Raw genomic sequence first — 14,316 nt, forward strand, 5'->3', positions numbered from 1 at the left:
GGCAAGTGCTGCAAAACATGGCTCATGCCCCCACATAAATAATTATCTAGCTCCATCAAGTACCTAATAAAAAACCCATACTGAGGCATATCATCATAAAATTTTGGAACGTTGAGGGGACACCTAGACAACTCAGTCAGTTAGGTGTCCAACTCTTGATTTTGGCTCAAGTCATGGTCTCGGGGTTATGGGATCAAGCCCCACATTGGGTTCCATGTGGAACCTGTTACGATTCTCTTTCTCCCTCTGCCCCTCTCCACTCATGCTTTCCCTCTTTCTCGCAAATAAATAAATCTTTTAAAATGAGGTTTGGGAACATTGGGGATAAAGAGAAGATGGTAAAAGCTTGCAGAAAGAACATACATTTCACATGGTAAAAAATAAGTCATCAGAATAGTATTGGACTTAGCAGTAATAACACTGAAAGCTTGAAGCCAGTAAAATGCCTTCAGAATTCTGTGAAAAAAATGATTTCCAGCCTAGAACTTTATATCCAATAAGGTGGAATAAGACATTTTCAGACATGAAACTTCTCAAAAAAATTGCCTCTCATGTATCTTTTCTAAGGAAGCCTCTGGAAATTGTATTTTCCACATAAACCACAAAAGTATGGTACAGGAAATAGTCTGAAACTGTAGTTTGGGGGGAACTGATGGTTTAGGAAAAGGTGGGGAAGAATTGATTAAATGCAGGAGAGGTTGTGGGACCTAGTACTGAAGGTTCAGGAACTAGGAGGCCATGGTGCTGGAAGGATAATCTCTGTGAATGTAGAAGTCACTGTGAACTGGGAGAGGCATAACTGGGCAGAGTGACAGTGAACCAGGAGTTAAACGCCAGAAGATGTCCCAGGGATAACTGCTTCATCCTTTTGTCAGTGGATGGCCCGGAGAGTGGAGCCAGTGGTGCCGCTGGGGAAGACAAGCTGCTTCAGCCAAGAGACCGTCGTGGAGGCTGTGACGTAGGATCATCATGCAGCCGTGGGCCAGCCCCCAGCATCTGAAGCCAGTGAGCCAGGCAAGGCAGAGTGTGGATTATGAGAGGTAGTACTAGATCTCGGCTGGAAAGGAGCTGCAAACCCGAGAGCCCAGAGTCTTTGATTTTAGCCCATTCAAAAGGGAAAGAAAGAAGTTCTCTTTGGCCCAAGATTTAATTTTGTGGTTTACATTGAGGTTTGAAAATTACTGTCAAGAGGAGTAACGGAAAAGCAGTATTGAGAGCTAAGCTTTCTCCGGGGGAAACAGATCTGTTGATGTCCGTCCAGCATCACAGGTTAATGGTGAAGGCAAAAATCCGAACCCATTTCCTCAAGCTTTCTGGTCTCCACAAAGTTGGGAATCTTCAAGTTTTTAAATTTATTTCATTAGTTTTTATTCCATTAATTTCAGGGATGGGATGTTCTGTTTTCTCCCTGCACTAAAAAAATTATTTCCCTTTAAGTTTTAAACTGTATGATAGGGGTGTCTGCCTGGGTGGCTCAGTTGTTAAGCGTCTCCCTTCGGCTCATGTGGTGATCCCAGCATCCTGGGATCGAGCCCCACATGGGGTTCCTGGCTCAGCGGGAACCTTGCTTCTCCCTCTCCCACTCCCCCCGTTTGTGTTCCCTCTCTCGCTGTCTTTCTGTCAAATAAATAAAATCTTTAAAAAATATATGATATGCTTTGATAACAGAGATTTTTAAAACTGCATTACTGATAGTTGACGTTCTTTCTAAGAAACAATGGGACAGTGAAAAAGAAGAAAAAAAATCAAAATATCATTTAGATACATTTCTACCAGTCTTTATTTAGGCCTAATTTTTTTTTTTTTAAGATCATGCCCTGAGCCAAAGGCAGATGCTTAACTGATTGAGCCACCTAGGCACCCCTTTTTCTTTGTTTTTTTTTTTAATCATACTGTGTGTACAGACTGTAGCCTGTTGCTTTTACTTACTACCATTATGATAAACATTTCCTCTGTAACCTTGTAATCTTTGGATATTGTAGTTTTCCATTAGGTTTTTAATTTTCTGTCAATTTATCATTATCATAAACAATGCTGTATTGAATGTGCACAGAGATTTTTCTGCGTGTGGGATTGCTTCCTTAGGGTAAATTTCTAGAAGAGTAGAAATATTTGGTCAAAGGGTATTAAATTTAGTATTCTTGACAGTTGTGAGAAATAATTGCTCCGTTGTTACTATTACTCAAAGTAAATGAGATTTGTGACTCTGTGTCCATGTTACTATTCTTTAGGTACCGATGTTTTTGTGGGAGTACAGGCAGCGAGCTCCCAGACTTGAAACAAGGGATGAGTGTTTTTTCGAAAGTTTTGATGAAAGTTGACTTACAACTGATCCCAAGAAGTCGGAGAGAGGCTCCTCTTCTCCACGCATTCCCTGCTCTCTGTAACTCCTTTTTTTTTTTTTAAGATTTTATTTATTTGGGGGCACCTGGGTGGCTCAGTGGGTTAAAGCCTCTGCCTTCGGCTCAGGTCATGATCCCAGGGTCCTGGGATTGAGCCCAACATCGGGCTCTCTGCTCAGCGGGGAGCCTGCTTCCTCCTCTCTCTCTCTGCCTGCCTCTCTGCCTACTTGTGATCTCTCTCTGTCAAATAAATAAATAAAATCTTTAAAAAAAAAAAGATTTTATTTATTTGTCAGAGAGAGAGAGAATGAGCACAGGCAGACAGAATGGCAGGCAGAGGCTGAGGGAGAAGCAGGCTCCCCGCTGAGCAAGGAGCCCGATGTGGGACTCAATCCCAGGGCGCCCGGATCATGACCTGAGCCGAAGGCAGTTGCTTAACCAACTGAGCCACCCAGGCGTCCCTCTGTAACTCCTTTTTAATGCAAGCTGAGACTGCCATTTGGGGAAGTAGATTTGAGTAGAAGTGTTGTCATAGAATAGTTACACTCATTGGAAACTTGTTTAGAGAGTCTGTGTTAACTTTTCTAAAGTGATTCAGTGTTCTTACTTCAAGTTCTGTTTTCTGGTTTTTGAGAATGTTTGTAGCCAGGCAGACTTGTGATGTGTGGGAGTCCTGATGTCCTTCATTATCTGGATTTCTGTTTACAGAATGAGTTGTTTTTAGACATCTTTTATTGACCTGAGATCCAAGGCAGCTTTGCATGCCTGCTAATGCAGCCTTCCTCCTTGGTGCTTTGTTTTAGGTTTAAAGACACTATTGTAAATGCCAAGTATGGAGGCCACACGGAGGCAGTGCGCCGGCTGCTGGGTCAGCTACCCATCAGTGCCCAGTCTTACAGCGGGAGCCCCTACCTTGATTTGTCTCTCTTCAGCTACGATGACAAGTGGGTGTCTGTCATGGAGCGACCCAAGACTTGCGGAGATCATCCTATCAGGTATATGATCACTGCTCCAGCGGCTAACTGCCCACGGGCTAAAGATGGCCTTCTCTCTCTCTTGCTCTCTCTCTCTGTGTCTCCCCTTGAACCTCATTCCACTGTGACTGTGCCCACTGGGACTCATGGGTTGATTGGAAGGACAGGCTGTTTTTATAATGTGACGAGTGCTTTTGATCATGTAGGTACTAGTCTCATACATTAAGTAGTTCTGCTCTTTGCTTCTCATCAAAACATCTGATTCAGGTAAGTGTTATTTCCTTTTAAAGGTACCCAGGGTAGGAAACCACATACCGTTGCATAATAGTGTTTATAGTTGAGACTTTCTAATTTTATTTCACTCAAATTATTTTATCCCCTCATGTTACCTAGTAGAAAAGATAGCAGAGATAATTTGGGAAATAGGCAGGTTTTGGAGAAACACATGCGTCCTTACATGAGAAATTTTAGAATGTGGACTACTGTGTTACCGCTAGAACCTGGAAAACTAAGCCAGTCCTTCCCTCACAGATGTCCACTCCACAGACCACCCCCCGTTTTCCCCATGTTGGGAGCTTGTGTTTTGTGTGCTGTGTTAGATACTAGGGAGAGAAACTGGTACCATCACCATCCGTGGGGTGATTTCAGCGGGGGTGTGTTCCTGGAACCCTTAGCTGGAGAGTGGAAGGCCTTTTTCACATGGAAGCAGTGTTAGGTAGTGTTTCACTGTCCAGCTTCATTGTGTGCTAAATAGACTTGTGTAACTCATTCTGAACAGTTAATCATCGCTCATAGTATTTCCTTTGGGAAATTGTAGTCAAGTTCCAAAAACCAGTTCCCTTTTTTTTTTTTTTTAAATTCTAGAAAGCTTTAAACATATAAAATGTGGAAGAGTATAATGAACCTGCACATACCTACCACCCAGTTTTAACAGTTATAAGGTCATGGTCAATGTTGTCATCTCTTTCTACTCCCCCCCACCCCCGCCCCACCAAACTGCCACTCTTGATTATTCTGAAGCAAATTCCAGATTTTATAGCATTTTTTACTCATATATATTTCGGCATGAATTTCTAAAAGATAAAGACTTAGAAAAATATATCCTCCATACCATTACTCTGTCCTAAGAAAATTCTTAAAATTTTGTGATGATCACCAAGTACCTAGTTTTCACATTTTCCTGTTGTCTTGTAAATGTTCTTTTTTTTTTTAAAGATTTTGTTTATTTATTTGACAGAGAGAGATCACAAGTAGACAGAGAGGTAGGCAGAGAGAGAGGGAAGCAGGCTCCCCACTGAGCAGAGAGCCCGATGCGGGACTCGATCCCAGGACCCTGAGATCATGACCTGAGCCGAAGGCAGCGGCTTAACCCACTGAGCCACCCAGGCGCCCCGTAAATGTTCTTTTTATGGTTCCATTTGTTCCTATCAGGATCTAAACAAGGTTTACACATTGCATTAGTTGCTATTCCCTTAAATCCATTTTATTCTGAAGGTTCTGCTTCCCTCTTACCTTCCTTGCAGTGAAATTGTCCTGTAGTGTTGCCCACATTTGGAGTCTGCTCGTGCATCCCCGGAGTAGTGTTTATGATTTTTCTCATTTGTGTACATTTCCTGTGAACTGGTAGTTCGATTTAGAAGCTCAAACAACTCACTTTACCTTACAAGCCCTTTGTGTGTTGGAGACTGTGTGGGTGAGGTGAATGTGGTTTTCACACAAAAAAGCGTATCACGGGCCTCATTTGATATTGTCAAGGTAGTATGAGATACATTCCTCTCCTTTCTGACTTGCTTTTCTAAAATGAAAAGAGAGTAACCTAAGTTACAATTTGGAAATGGCCTCTGACCAAAGGGGCTTTTCACTTACTTTTAATTTAAGGTGAGAAATGTGAGGATATGAAAGGCAATAGAAGAGGAGATGCCATGACTTGAACACCTGTACTGTGTGTTCCATTCTAGTCTTTGTCAGTATGCATGTTCACATGTATGTTGTTGTAGTCCTGGTTACATTGTCCTGTGTAGCCTGCTTTTATTTTATTTTATTTTATTTATTTATTTTTAGGGTTTTATTTATTTATTTGACCGAGAGAGAGAGATCACAAGCAGGCACAGAGGCAGGTAGAGAGAGAAGGAGGAAGCAGGCTCCCTGCTGAGCAGAAAGCCCAATGCGGGGCTCGATCTCAGGACCCTGAGATCATGACCTGAGCCAAAGGTAGAGGCTTTAACCCACTGAGCCACCCAGGTGCCCCGCCTGCTTTTATTTTAGAAACGTTTCTTGACGTTGTTCCATAGTCCTCAGAGTTACCGTCCAATGATGGCCTGTCACTCCCTCAGTTAGATGTACCACAGTTGACTGAACTAGTCCCGTCACTGAGCCTTTATTCTGTCTTGCATTTTTACATTGGAGCTGTGCTAGAGTTGCCATCTTTATTCACATCACTATGTCCTCCCTTTAAATTAAGTTCTGAGGATACAAATTCGTGGAAGTGGGATTATTGAGTCAGAGGCTATGAATATCTTTATGTCTACCACATGTTTGCTTTCCAAAAGGGAAGTTATAGAGCTTGTAATTCAGAGCACTTCATTTTCTAGGACTTCCCCTACCTAGTTCAGCCCCAGCCCCACTGAACATCTCTAGTTCCTGATACCCGAGGACGTTTATCATGCGTATGGGAAAATGTCTTTAATTATGGGGATGAATGGAAGTATTAGTTGAAAAATGAAAAACTACTTAGTATTTTGTTTTTGTGTGTGAAAAAGAACCTTCCGAGAGAATTTTTTCTTAAAAATGAAAAACTCAAATACGGGCTAAGATCTGCGCTGTCCTGGATAATAGCCACTCACCACATGTGGTTGAGCACTTAAAATGTGACTAGTCCATGCTGAGACGTGCTCATGTGTCACACATCCGATTTCAAAGGCTTAATACAAAAAAAGGAATGTGAAATACCTCATTAATATTTTTTTTTACCTGGATTATAAGTGGAAATGATAATATTTTGGATACAGTATTGGGTTAAATAAAAAATATATCATTAAAATTAATTTCACCTTTCTCTTCTTACCTTTTTTAATGTGGCTACCTGGAAATTTAAAAGTATTCATGTGGCTTGCATTTCATTTCTAGCCCTAGCCTAGGCAGTCTTGGGGCAGTTTTTCTGGAAAAGGTGTGGCTGTAGTTAAGGCTTTAACTGAGGGTCATATTGGGAAAGGGATGACCCAGTGACTCAGGACAGCTCAAGAAAATTCATAGTCACCCTGGCCATAAAACGAGCTGCTCAGACAAAGGTGGTTTTGCATTTCTGATAACCTGGGGCTGATGTAAAAGGCGATATCGTAGGATTAAATAATGAGTTGCCGCGTCCTCGTGCTGTGCGGGTTACAAGATGGTAGTGACTATCTGTACCATCTTCTCTTTCTCTCCTTCTTCCGTGTAGGTTCTATGCCCGGGACTCTGGTCTGCTCAAGTTTGAGATCCAGGCAGGCTTACTGGGCCGCCCCATCAACCACACCGTGCGACGCCTTGTTGCCTTCACCTTTCACCCTTTTGAGCCTTTTGCTATTTCAGTGCAGAGGACTAATGCTGAGTATGTTGTCAACTTCCATATGCGACACTGCTGCACGTAGGTGCCTCACCAAAGCCCAGTTATCTGGTCTTCCAAGACATTGCCCCCTGCTTGTGTTGGTGGACTCCGAAGCAGTAGCTCCTGGCTGCAGCTTTGTCGGATCCAGACTATTGTACCCGAGGTGGGAGAGCCAGAGAGAGGTGCGAGGGTGGCTCAGCCTAGCGGAATTGTTATCGTATTGAAATACTGATGGATTGAAAGTCCCCTGGTCTTTCCCCAGTGGGAATATCCAGCATTAATTACATCCATTTAATTTTTGTCTTATTTTGCATTTTATTGCTTTGAAGATGAAAGCATTACCCCGTTCCCTTTGCTGTTTGTTCTTTGGCATTATGGTCTGTTTTGGCATTATGGCAGTCTGAAGGAGGGATGTCTTACTGACTCACGGGAACTGTGTATATCCTTTTCGTGTGGCCGACAACGGGGCTGTCTTTATTAAAAAAAAAAAAAGAAGAAGAAGAAGAAGAATAAAGCCTTGGTATTTTCTTACTTAAATGTATCCCATTTGTCGATTGCCTTATGTCCTTACCTCACCAAATGCTTTTCACCTTATGGGTTCTAGGAGGGACTGTGAAAGGGGTCAGGGGCCATGACTCCAGTGGCCACCCTTGGGAGAACTTAGCAGTGTGTGCCAGCGTGCAAGGGTGTTCTCGGCCACGACTGTTTCCTTCCCTGGGGTTCTCTCCTGGTAATTGTTATAGCTGGAGAACTGGGCATAATTGCACATTGTCATGAGGAAGCATGCTCCCATCTGTACCATCTGTGTCATGCGGGTGGAGGAGTGAGTAGTTCTCTTTGGCCACAGCAGATACAAACACTGTGTAGCACGTACAGCGTTTGGGGAGTGAGAGCTGGCAGGCTCCTGGTGTCTCTAAAGAGATCAGACTGGTTGTTCCTGGACGGCTAAGCCATCACAGCTCCTACAGACACCTTCTGGCCCCCAGCCAACCTCCTTCCGTATGGTCTCAGCCCGTGATCTCCAGCGGCCCCGTCAGGCTGTTTAGGTTTCATCTGCATAACATATAAACAGTTTATGTAGTAAGCTTGTTCAGTAATGTCTGACTTTGAAAGCCACCTCGAAATGTTGGGTTTCAGAGCAACATCTTGTGAAAGATGCTATGGATGCAAACAGTTGAATTCTGTATCCCTCTGACATCCCTTGGGAACATGACAAATGCGGTGTGAGATACTGAACCCCACTCAAAGCAGTTCAGCTCACTTCATCACCTTCAGTATTAAACAGCTAAATTCATTCTCATTCAGCATTCAACACAGAATTTGAGCGTCTAGTACGAGAGGGAGATGTGCTACGACGTGGAAGATAAGGAGAGAAATAGGCAAAGAGAATTCTAACGTGGAATGGGCAAAACCCCCGGAGCGGTTGTCTGAGAATGGTGGAGGAGGATGAAAGAGAGGTGGAGAAGGAAAGCTCTCCTGGGGAAGGGACTGGCACTGGATAAATGGGAGAGTGTCGTGTGAACCAGGGCCGAGGACAGTCATTTCGAGGAGAGCCCCGGCATGCCTAAAGGCATAGAAGCATGGAAAGGGCTGTCAGGGTTGTGGAATGGTCATTAACAGGGCTGCGGCGCCAGCTGTGGGGGAGGCCAGGGAATGTGGCCGAACCACGAGGAAGAGTCTTGTGTGTGGTGCTGTGTAGGGATTTTGTGCAGTGGAAGACCTCATCTGAATTTCACAAAGACCGAGTTGAACAGTCGGGAAGATGGTTGGGGGCTCTAGAGACTGGAGATAGGCCGACAAACCAGTCGCTGGTAATTCAGAGGAGAAAGGGAGGATTGGGATGACATCCCTGGGCCTTGGGAAGGGTGAAATACTGAAGCGTCCTCCTAGATTCCTCATAGGTCATCACAAAGTCAGGGTCCCATGGCAGTCAGACGTTTGTGGGGTTCAATGAATCTTCGTAGACGCGCTTTACCTGTAGCTTTGTCTTTGTACCGGTTGATTGATTGTTCCTGAGGGACTCGCAGCATGGAAAGTGCATGGAGTGTGAAGTCACTTGGACCTCAGTGTGAATCCGCGCCTTTCTGCTCATTAGTGGTGTGACCCTGGGGCCATTTCCTAGCCTTTTTGGAGCTCAGTCTATACTTCCCTCCACCTTACTCATCCACTCCCCTGGTCCTGTCTTTCATCATGTCTGACTACCTAGCAATCCTCATACACCTTCCTTGTCTGTTTCCTCTCCTACCCCCTAGAATTGCCGCTCGACACCTTCATTTCTCTTCACGACTTTTCTCGTTTCTCATGACCACCTTGTCCCCGACTCTATGACAGAAATAAAAACAATGAGGTGGGAAATCCCTTATCTTGTACCATATCAGCCACGTGACTTGGCATGTGTGCTCCCTCCCGGCCTTTCCTCCTGGGTAAAATAGCCCTGCTTTCACAGAAGGTCACTTCCTCCACCTGTTCCCTGAATCCTGTCTCTTCTTTCCATGACTTCTCCATGTCTTCGCTCCCACGATGATTCTTTTGGCCATCTTCCTCTTGGTAATCATGCTGTCAGCAAGTTAGATGCCCTTTAGGATCTTTCTTTAAAACCTCCTGCTTTCAGAGCGCCTGGGTGGTTCAGATGGTTAAGTGTCTGCCTTCGGTTCGGGTCATGATCCTGGGGTGCTGAGATCGAGCCCCGCTTTTGGCTCCCTTCTCATCGGGAAGCCTGCTTCTCCCTCACCCACTCCCCCTGCTTGTGTTCCCTCTCTCACTGTCTCTCTCTCTGGCAAATAAATAAATAAAAATCTTTAAAAAAATAAAACCTCCTGCTTTGGCCTCTTCCCTGCTAGTTACTGCCCATCTCTATGTTACCCTTCACAGAAAAATGTCTCAGGAGAGTTGTCTAAATTAAGTGCTAACAAAAATGTCACGTTCCGTTTTTCCTCCTCCCACTCTGGGTAGGCTCGGTGCTCCCGCTCCACTGAAACTGCTTATCTCGGTTCTGGTGCCTCCATGGTGCCAGCTGTGTGCTCACCTCTTGGCCCTCTTGTTTGTCAGCCTCCTGACATTGGGTGTAACTCCTCTCTCTCTTATCAAGAAACACTCGCTTCTCTTGGTTTCCAGGACAGTACATATTTCTGGTTTTCTTCCTGCCTTGCTGATTGTGGCTTCTTGGTCCCTTTGCTGGGTTCTCCTCTTCGATTCTGCGTGTAGACACTAAATGCCCCAACCCTTGGCCTTGGATCCTCACTTCATTTCCTCTTTATGTAATTTCTTTAATTGATTTCTTCCATTCCCCAGGTTTTAAATTCTAGCTATATGCTGATGAGTCTCAAAATTACAACTTCAGCTCTGACCCCTTCCTCAATCTCCCGCTTCATATATCCCATGACTTACATGGCATCTTCATTTGAATATCTAATAGGCATTTCAAAACCAGCACATCCTAAACAGTACTCTTGGGGCCCACCGCCCCTCCCGCAACCTGTTTTTCCTTCAAGGATTACCATATGGCTTCGGTGTCTACCCATTTACTTCAGGCAATAACTTGGAACTGTTTTCAGTTTTCCTTTTTTCTATCCCCTTCCTCTCCCCACACCACACACACCTCTGACTTCACCCAGTAGGTGAAGTGGTAAAGTGGTGAATTACCACGATTATCAGTCATGGTAATCCCATACTCCTTGTTAGTGACCAGAACTAGAACTAGGAGAAGAGCAGTCAGCTGAAGGGATTAGTTACGAATGTCATGTGACTTACATCAAGTCACTGATACTGTGAGGTTTCTGGAACTTCTGGGGGAACATTTCTCTTTTGAAAATGTCACTGAGAGGGGCGCCTGGGTGGCTCAGTGGATTAAGCCTCTGCCTTTGGCTCAGGTCATGATTTCAGGGTCCTGGGATCGAGCCCCACATCAGGCTCTCTGCTCAGCGGGGAGCCTGATTCTCCCTCTTTCTCTACCTGCCTCTCTGCCTACTTGTGATTTCTCTCTCTCTGTCCAATAAATAAAATCTTTTTAAAAAAAGAGAATGTCACCAAGAAACTATGTAGCCCATAGTTCAACTGTCCACCACCTATGATCCTATTCAAAAAGAATCAGCCTGAGGAGGACGCTGACCCGTGGGCAGAGTGGAGAGGACAGAACCCAGATCATAGATGACCTAGTTGGTTGACTAGATCACACAGCTTGAAACCCAGCTTACAGCTGGATTTCCAATTCTGTGAGACAAAGTTTTACCTGCTGTTTAAGCCTCTTCGAATTGGGTTTTTGTTTCTTTTTTTTTTTTTTTTTTTAAAGATTTTATTTATTTATTTGACAGAGAGAAATCACAAGTAAGCAGAGAGGCAGGCAGAGAGAGAGGAGGAAGCAGGCTCCCTGCTGAGCAGAAAGCCCGATGTGGGGCTCGAACCCAGGACCTGGGATCATGACCTGAGCCGAAGGCAGCGGCTTAACCCACTGAGCCACCCAGGCGCCCCTAGGGTTTTTGTTTCTTATTATTGAAAGCAAAGTCATGGATGCAAAGAGGAAGGCTGGTCCCCTGTGGAAAGAGTCATGAAATTCCTGCTGGCTGGGTACCTCCTTAGATTCGGTTTGAAAAGGCCCAATTGTGATTCCTGTTCTTGGATTTCTGTAAGATTTCTGGCTCTCCTATAGCCCTCTGCATCCATACCTCTGATGGTCTCTTGTACCTGAAAGGATGTAACTCAAATGAGAAAGCATTCAGCTCATGGAGCACTTGATACATATGAAGTTTGCAACCCCTGTGTGTTCATATTAACTTTGTTTCTAAGGGATTTAAGGCTGCTCTCAGTAAATTCTAGTGCCTTCTCTCTACAGATGTCCAGTGAATCTCAAGAATCTTTAGAGAAACAAGCTCTTCGGAACCAAAACGTTTAAGAAAAGCAGAGACTTTTAGGGATATGGCTTTCAGATCTCGATTCTTCCCTGAAACTCTCTCCTCTCATCCCTGCTCTGCAGGGGTGGCATGTCAGTGATCAGTGCCAAAGCTGCTCTGGCCCTTTGAAAGGCCCCATTTAATTTTAGCAAAACCTCTTTCATTCAGAGTCCTTGTGGAGAAGCATAGTGTAAATCAGTGAAAAGCCTAAATTAGATAATTTTTAAAAGAACGGTAGCTTCATTATTTTCAAGTATACCGAGTAACTCCATCTCAGGCATGAAGTGTTCCTTTGTAGAAGCCCTTAGAGACTTTCCTTAATGAATGGATTATAATTATTGGTAATCAGCATAACAGGTCTCTGCACTACGTGCTTCAAAAGGAATTGAGCATATTAAGTGATTTTGATGTTCCAGAGGGCAATTTTATTTACAACATTCATCTGCTTGGTGTATACCCTTCACAGCTATAACCCTCTGTTGTTTTAAAAAAAAAAAAGAGAGAAGACAAATTCTGAAGACTCTCTCCATCACACGACATTTGATTATCAGAGGCCGAACTAATTCAGGAGAGCGATACGTAGTGGGACTCGTTCTTTACCCAGGTGTCCCGAGAGAACTCCGGGAACAGCTCAGTTTAAACAACTCTGGGCTTCATAAAACTGGTTCCAGTTTCTCTGTAAAATGGGGCTAATGTCTACTTTCCAGGGATGATATGAGCACTAAATGAGTATTAAGTAAAGCTCCAAATACAGTAAGTACTTAATCAATGCTAGCTTACCCTTCTCTAGATTTCTTGGTCTGTGTGGGAGGCTCATGCCTCTTTTATGTCACAGAGCCCGCACCCAGCCCTGAGAGTACCTCTTCCTTCCTAGCTGATCGAGAAACATGAGCTTTCCCCTTCTCCAGGCCCAACCCCTGCACAGGAGACCGGTGGCTTTTGAGGTGGTGCCATTCTGCTGCCACAGCCTCTGTCCCTGGCATACCCACGTCAGAGAAGACCAGAACATCCCTGACCCTCTTTGCAGCCAAACACATTGGATTAAAAGGAGCCTTGTTTGCTGAGAGTTTATTGTTAATTTTGAACATGTATTAAGCGTTTACTGTGGGGCCGGAAGCTATGGGAGCATGTACATTGGAAGGTGTTCCTTCATTACATCAATTTGGGGATGCGTTTTTCAGGATTGGAGTGTGTCTAGTATCGACATCTTATCAGTGGTGCTAGACAGTGACCGTGATGTCACCGCTCTTGTCACCTGTGCGTGTACACGCTGGGTGTGCTCTTCACATTCTCGTTAGCCCTGTTGAGTAATATGCATTGGGGATACCACGTGTGTTAAATGTACATGCTATTTATAATGTCTTCAGAAAGACTGTATTGTGATTTGGTATTGAAATGAATGGTTATTTGGCATACAGAAAGGTACAGATGCAGAGTAGTGGGGTTACTTTTGGTATCATTGAAGCAGAGGTTTGCCACTAAAGGAACAAACGCAGGGCCATATATTTCTTACAAAGCAGCAACCAAGGGCTTCTGGAACTAAGAAGGCAAGCAAGATGACTGCTGGTAAATGAGGTTTTATTGGCATGCTGAGATTCGTGCACAGGGATTGCCTGTCAAACACCAAACAGGGCCGATGAATGAAGGGAAAGCTCTCACATGCCTTGGAATAAATGGAAGACGTTTTAATGCAACAAGAGGCCTGGTGTGACCAATTCATGCAAAGCACAGGACTTACCACTAAGGTGTGAATCAATTTGTCAGAAACTTCATGCTGACTTTGAACAGAAGCTGATTAACTTCCAGGGGCCACGTGATTGCAAATAGGAAGAAGGTGACACTCGAGCTGAAGGCAAATGAGAAATGCTGACACTGGCTGTTCTTCAGCGTGCCCCCAATGCCTCTAAATCCAAAAAAAGGCCTAAATGATCTTTGGATAAGTGTATGTTTTAAGAGTCCTAGGAGTTGTTTTAATTTGACCCACAGACATGGAAGTGACTGTCATGAAGGAAGAAATCTGTTTTGCCTACAGGGTTCTGGACACAGGAGCCATGGCGTACCTTGCTTCCATGGGGAAACACCTGGGTCTTTCAGGAGGTAGGGGAGCCAGGGAAAATGTAGGCGAGAGCCTTTATTGTGGTTTCTTTTTTTAACGAAATTTTTTAAAAATCTTATTTATTTGAGAGAAAGAGCACAAGCAGGGGGAGGTGAGGGCTTGAGGGAGAAAGAGAGGCAGGTTCCAAACTGAACAGGGAACCCGATGTGGGACTCGATCCCAGGACCCTGGGTTCATGACCTGAGCCAAAGGCAGATGCTTAACCGACTGAGGCACCCAGGTTCCTTTTATTGTGGTTTCTGTAAGAAGGAACAGGCAAGGCAAGCTGAGTAGGTTTGGTATTGGCTAATGGGAATAATTTTGGTGGGCTCTGGAACATAGGGACTGTCCCTAGTTGTCTGATACCTGGCTCTGAGGTTATTAGAGCAATCAGATAGTGGCCCAGTGTGTAAGAGCACCATGAAGTTGGGGTATT

The 14,316-nt window shown here is 44.3% G+C and overlaps 1 protein-coding gene across 5 annotated transcripts in view; it reads left to right on the forward strand.

Moving 5' to 3' along the window:
* DET1 (DET1 partner of COP1 E3 ubiquitin ligase) overlaps positions 1-12,624 on the forward strand; it is a 28,733-nt gene extending 16,109 nt beyond the window's left edge. For 2 of the 5 annotated variants that reach the window (XM_047738168.1, XM_047738167.1), the window contains exons 4-5: positions 3,146-3,337; positions 6,753-7,463. In XM_047738168.1, the coding sequence (XP_047594124.1) occupies positions 3,146-3,337; positions 6,753-6,942 (382 nt within the window). In that variant the 3' untranslated portion in view covers positions 6,943-7,463. Of the gene's footprint in view, positions 1-875; positions 1,411-3,145; positions 3,338-3,522; positions 4,486-6,752; positions 7,464-11,727 lie in introns of those variants that run through there. The other 3 variants (XM_047738169.1, XM_047738170.1, XM_047738171.1) reach the window with 3 other exon arrangements.
* The last annotated feature ends 1,692 nt before the right edge of the window (positions 12,625-14,316 follow it).

Source organism: Lutra lutra, chromosome 7 (genome assembly GCF_902655055.1).
Source record: "Lutra lutra chromosome 7, mLutLut1.2, whole genome shotgun sequence".
NCBI lineage: Eukaryota > Metazoa > Chordata > Mammalia > Carnivora > Mustelidae > Lutra > Lutra lutra.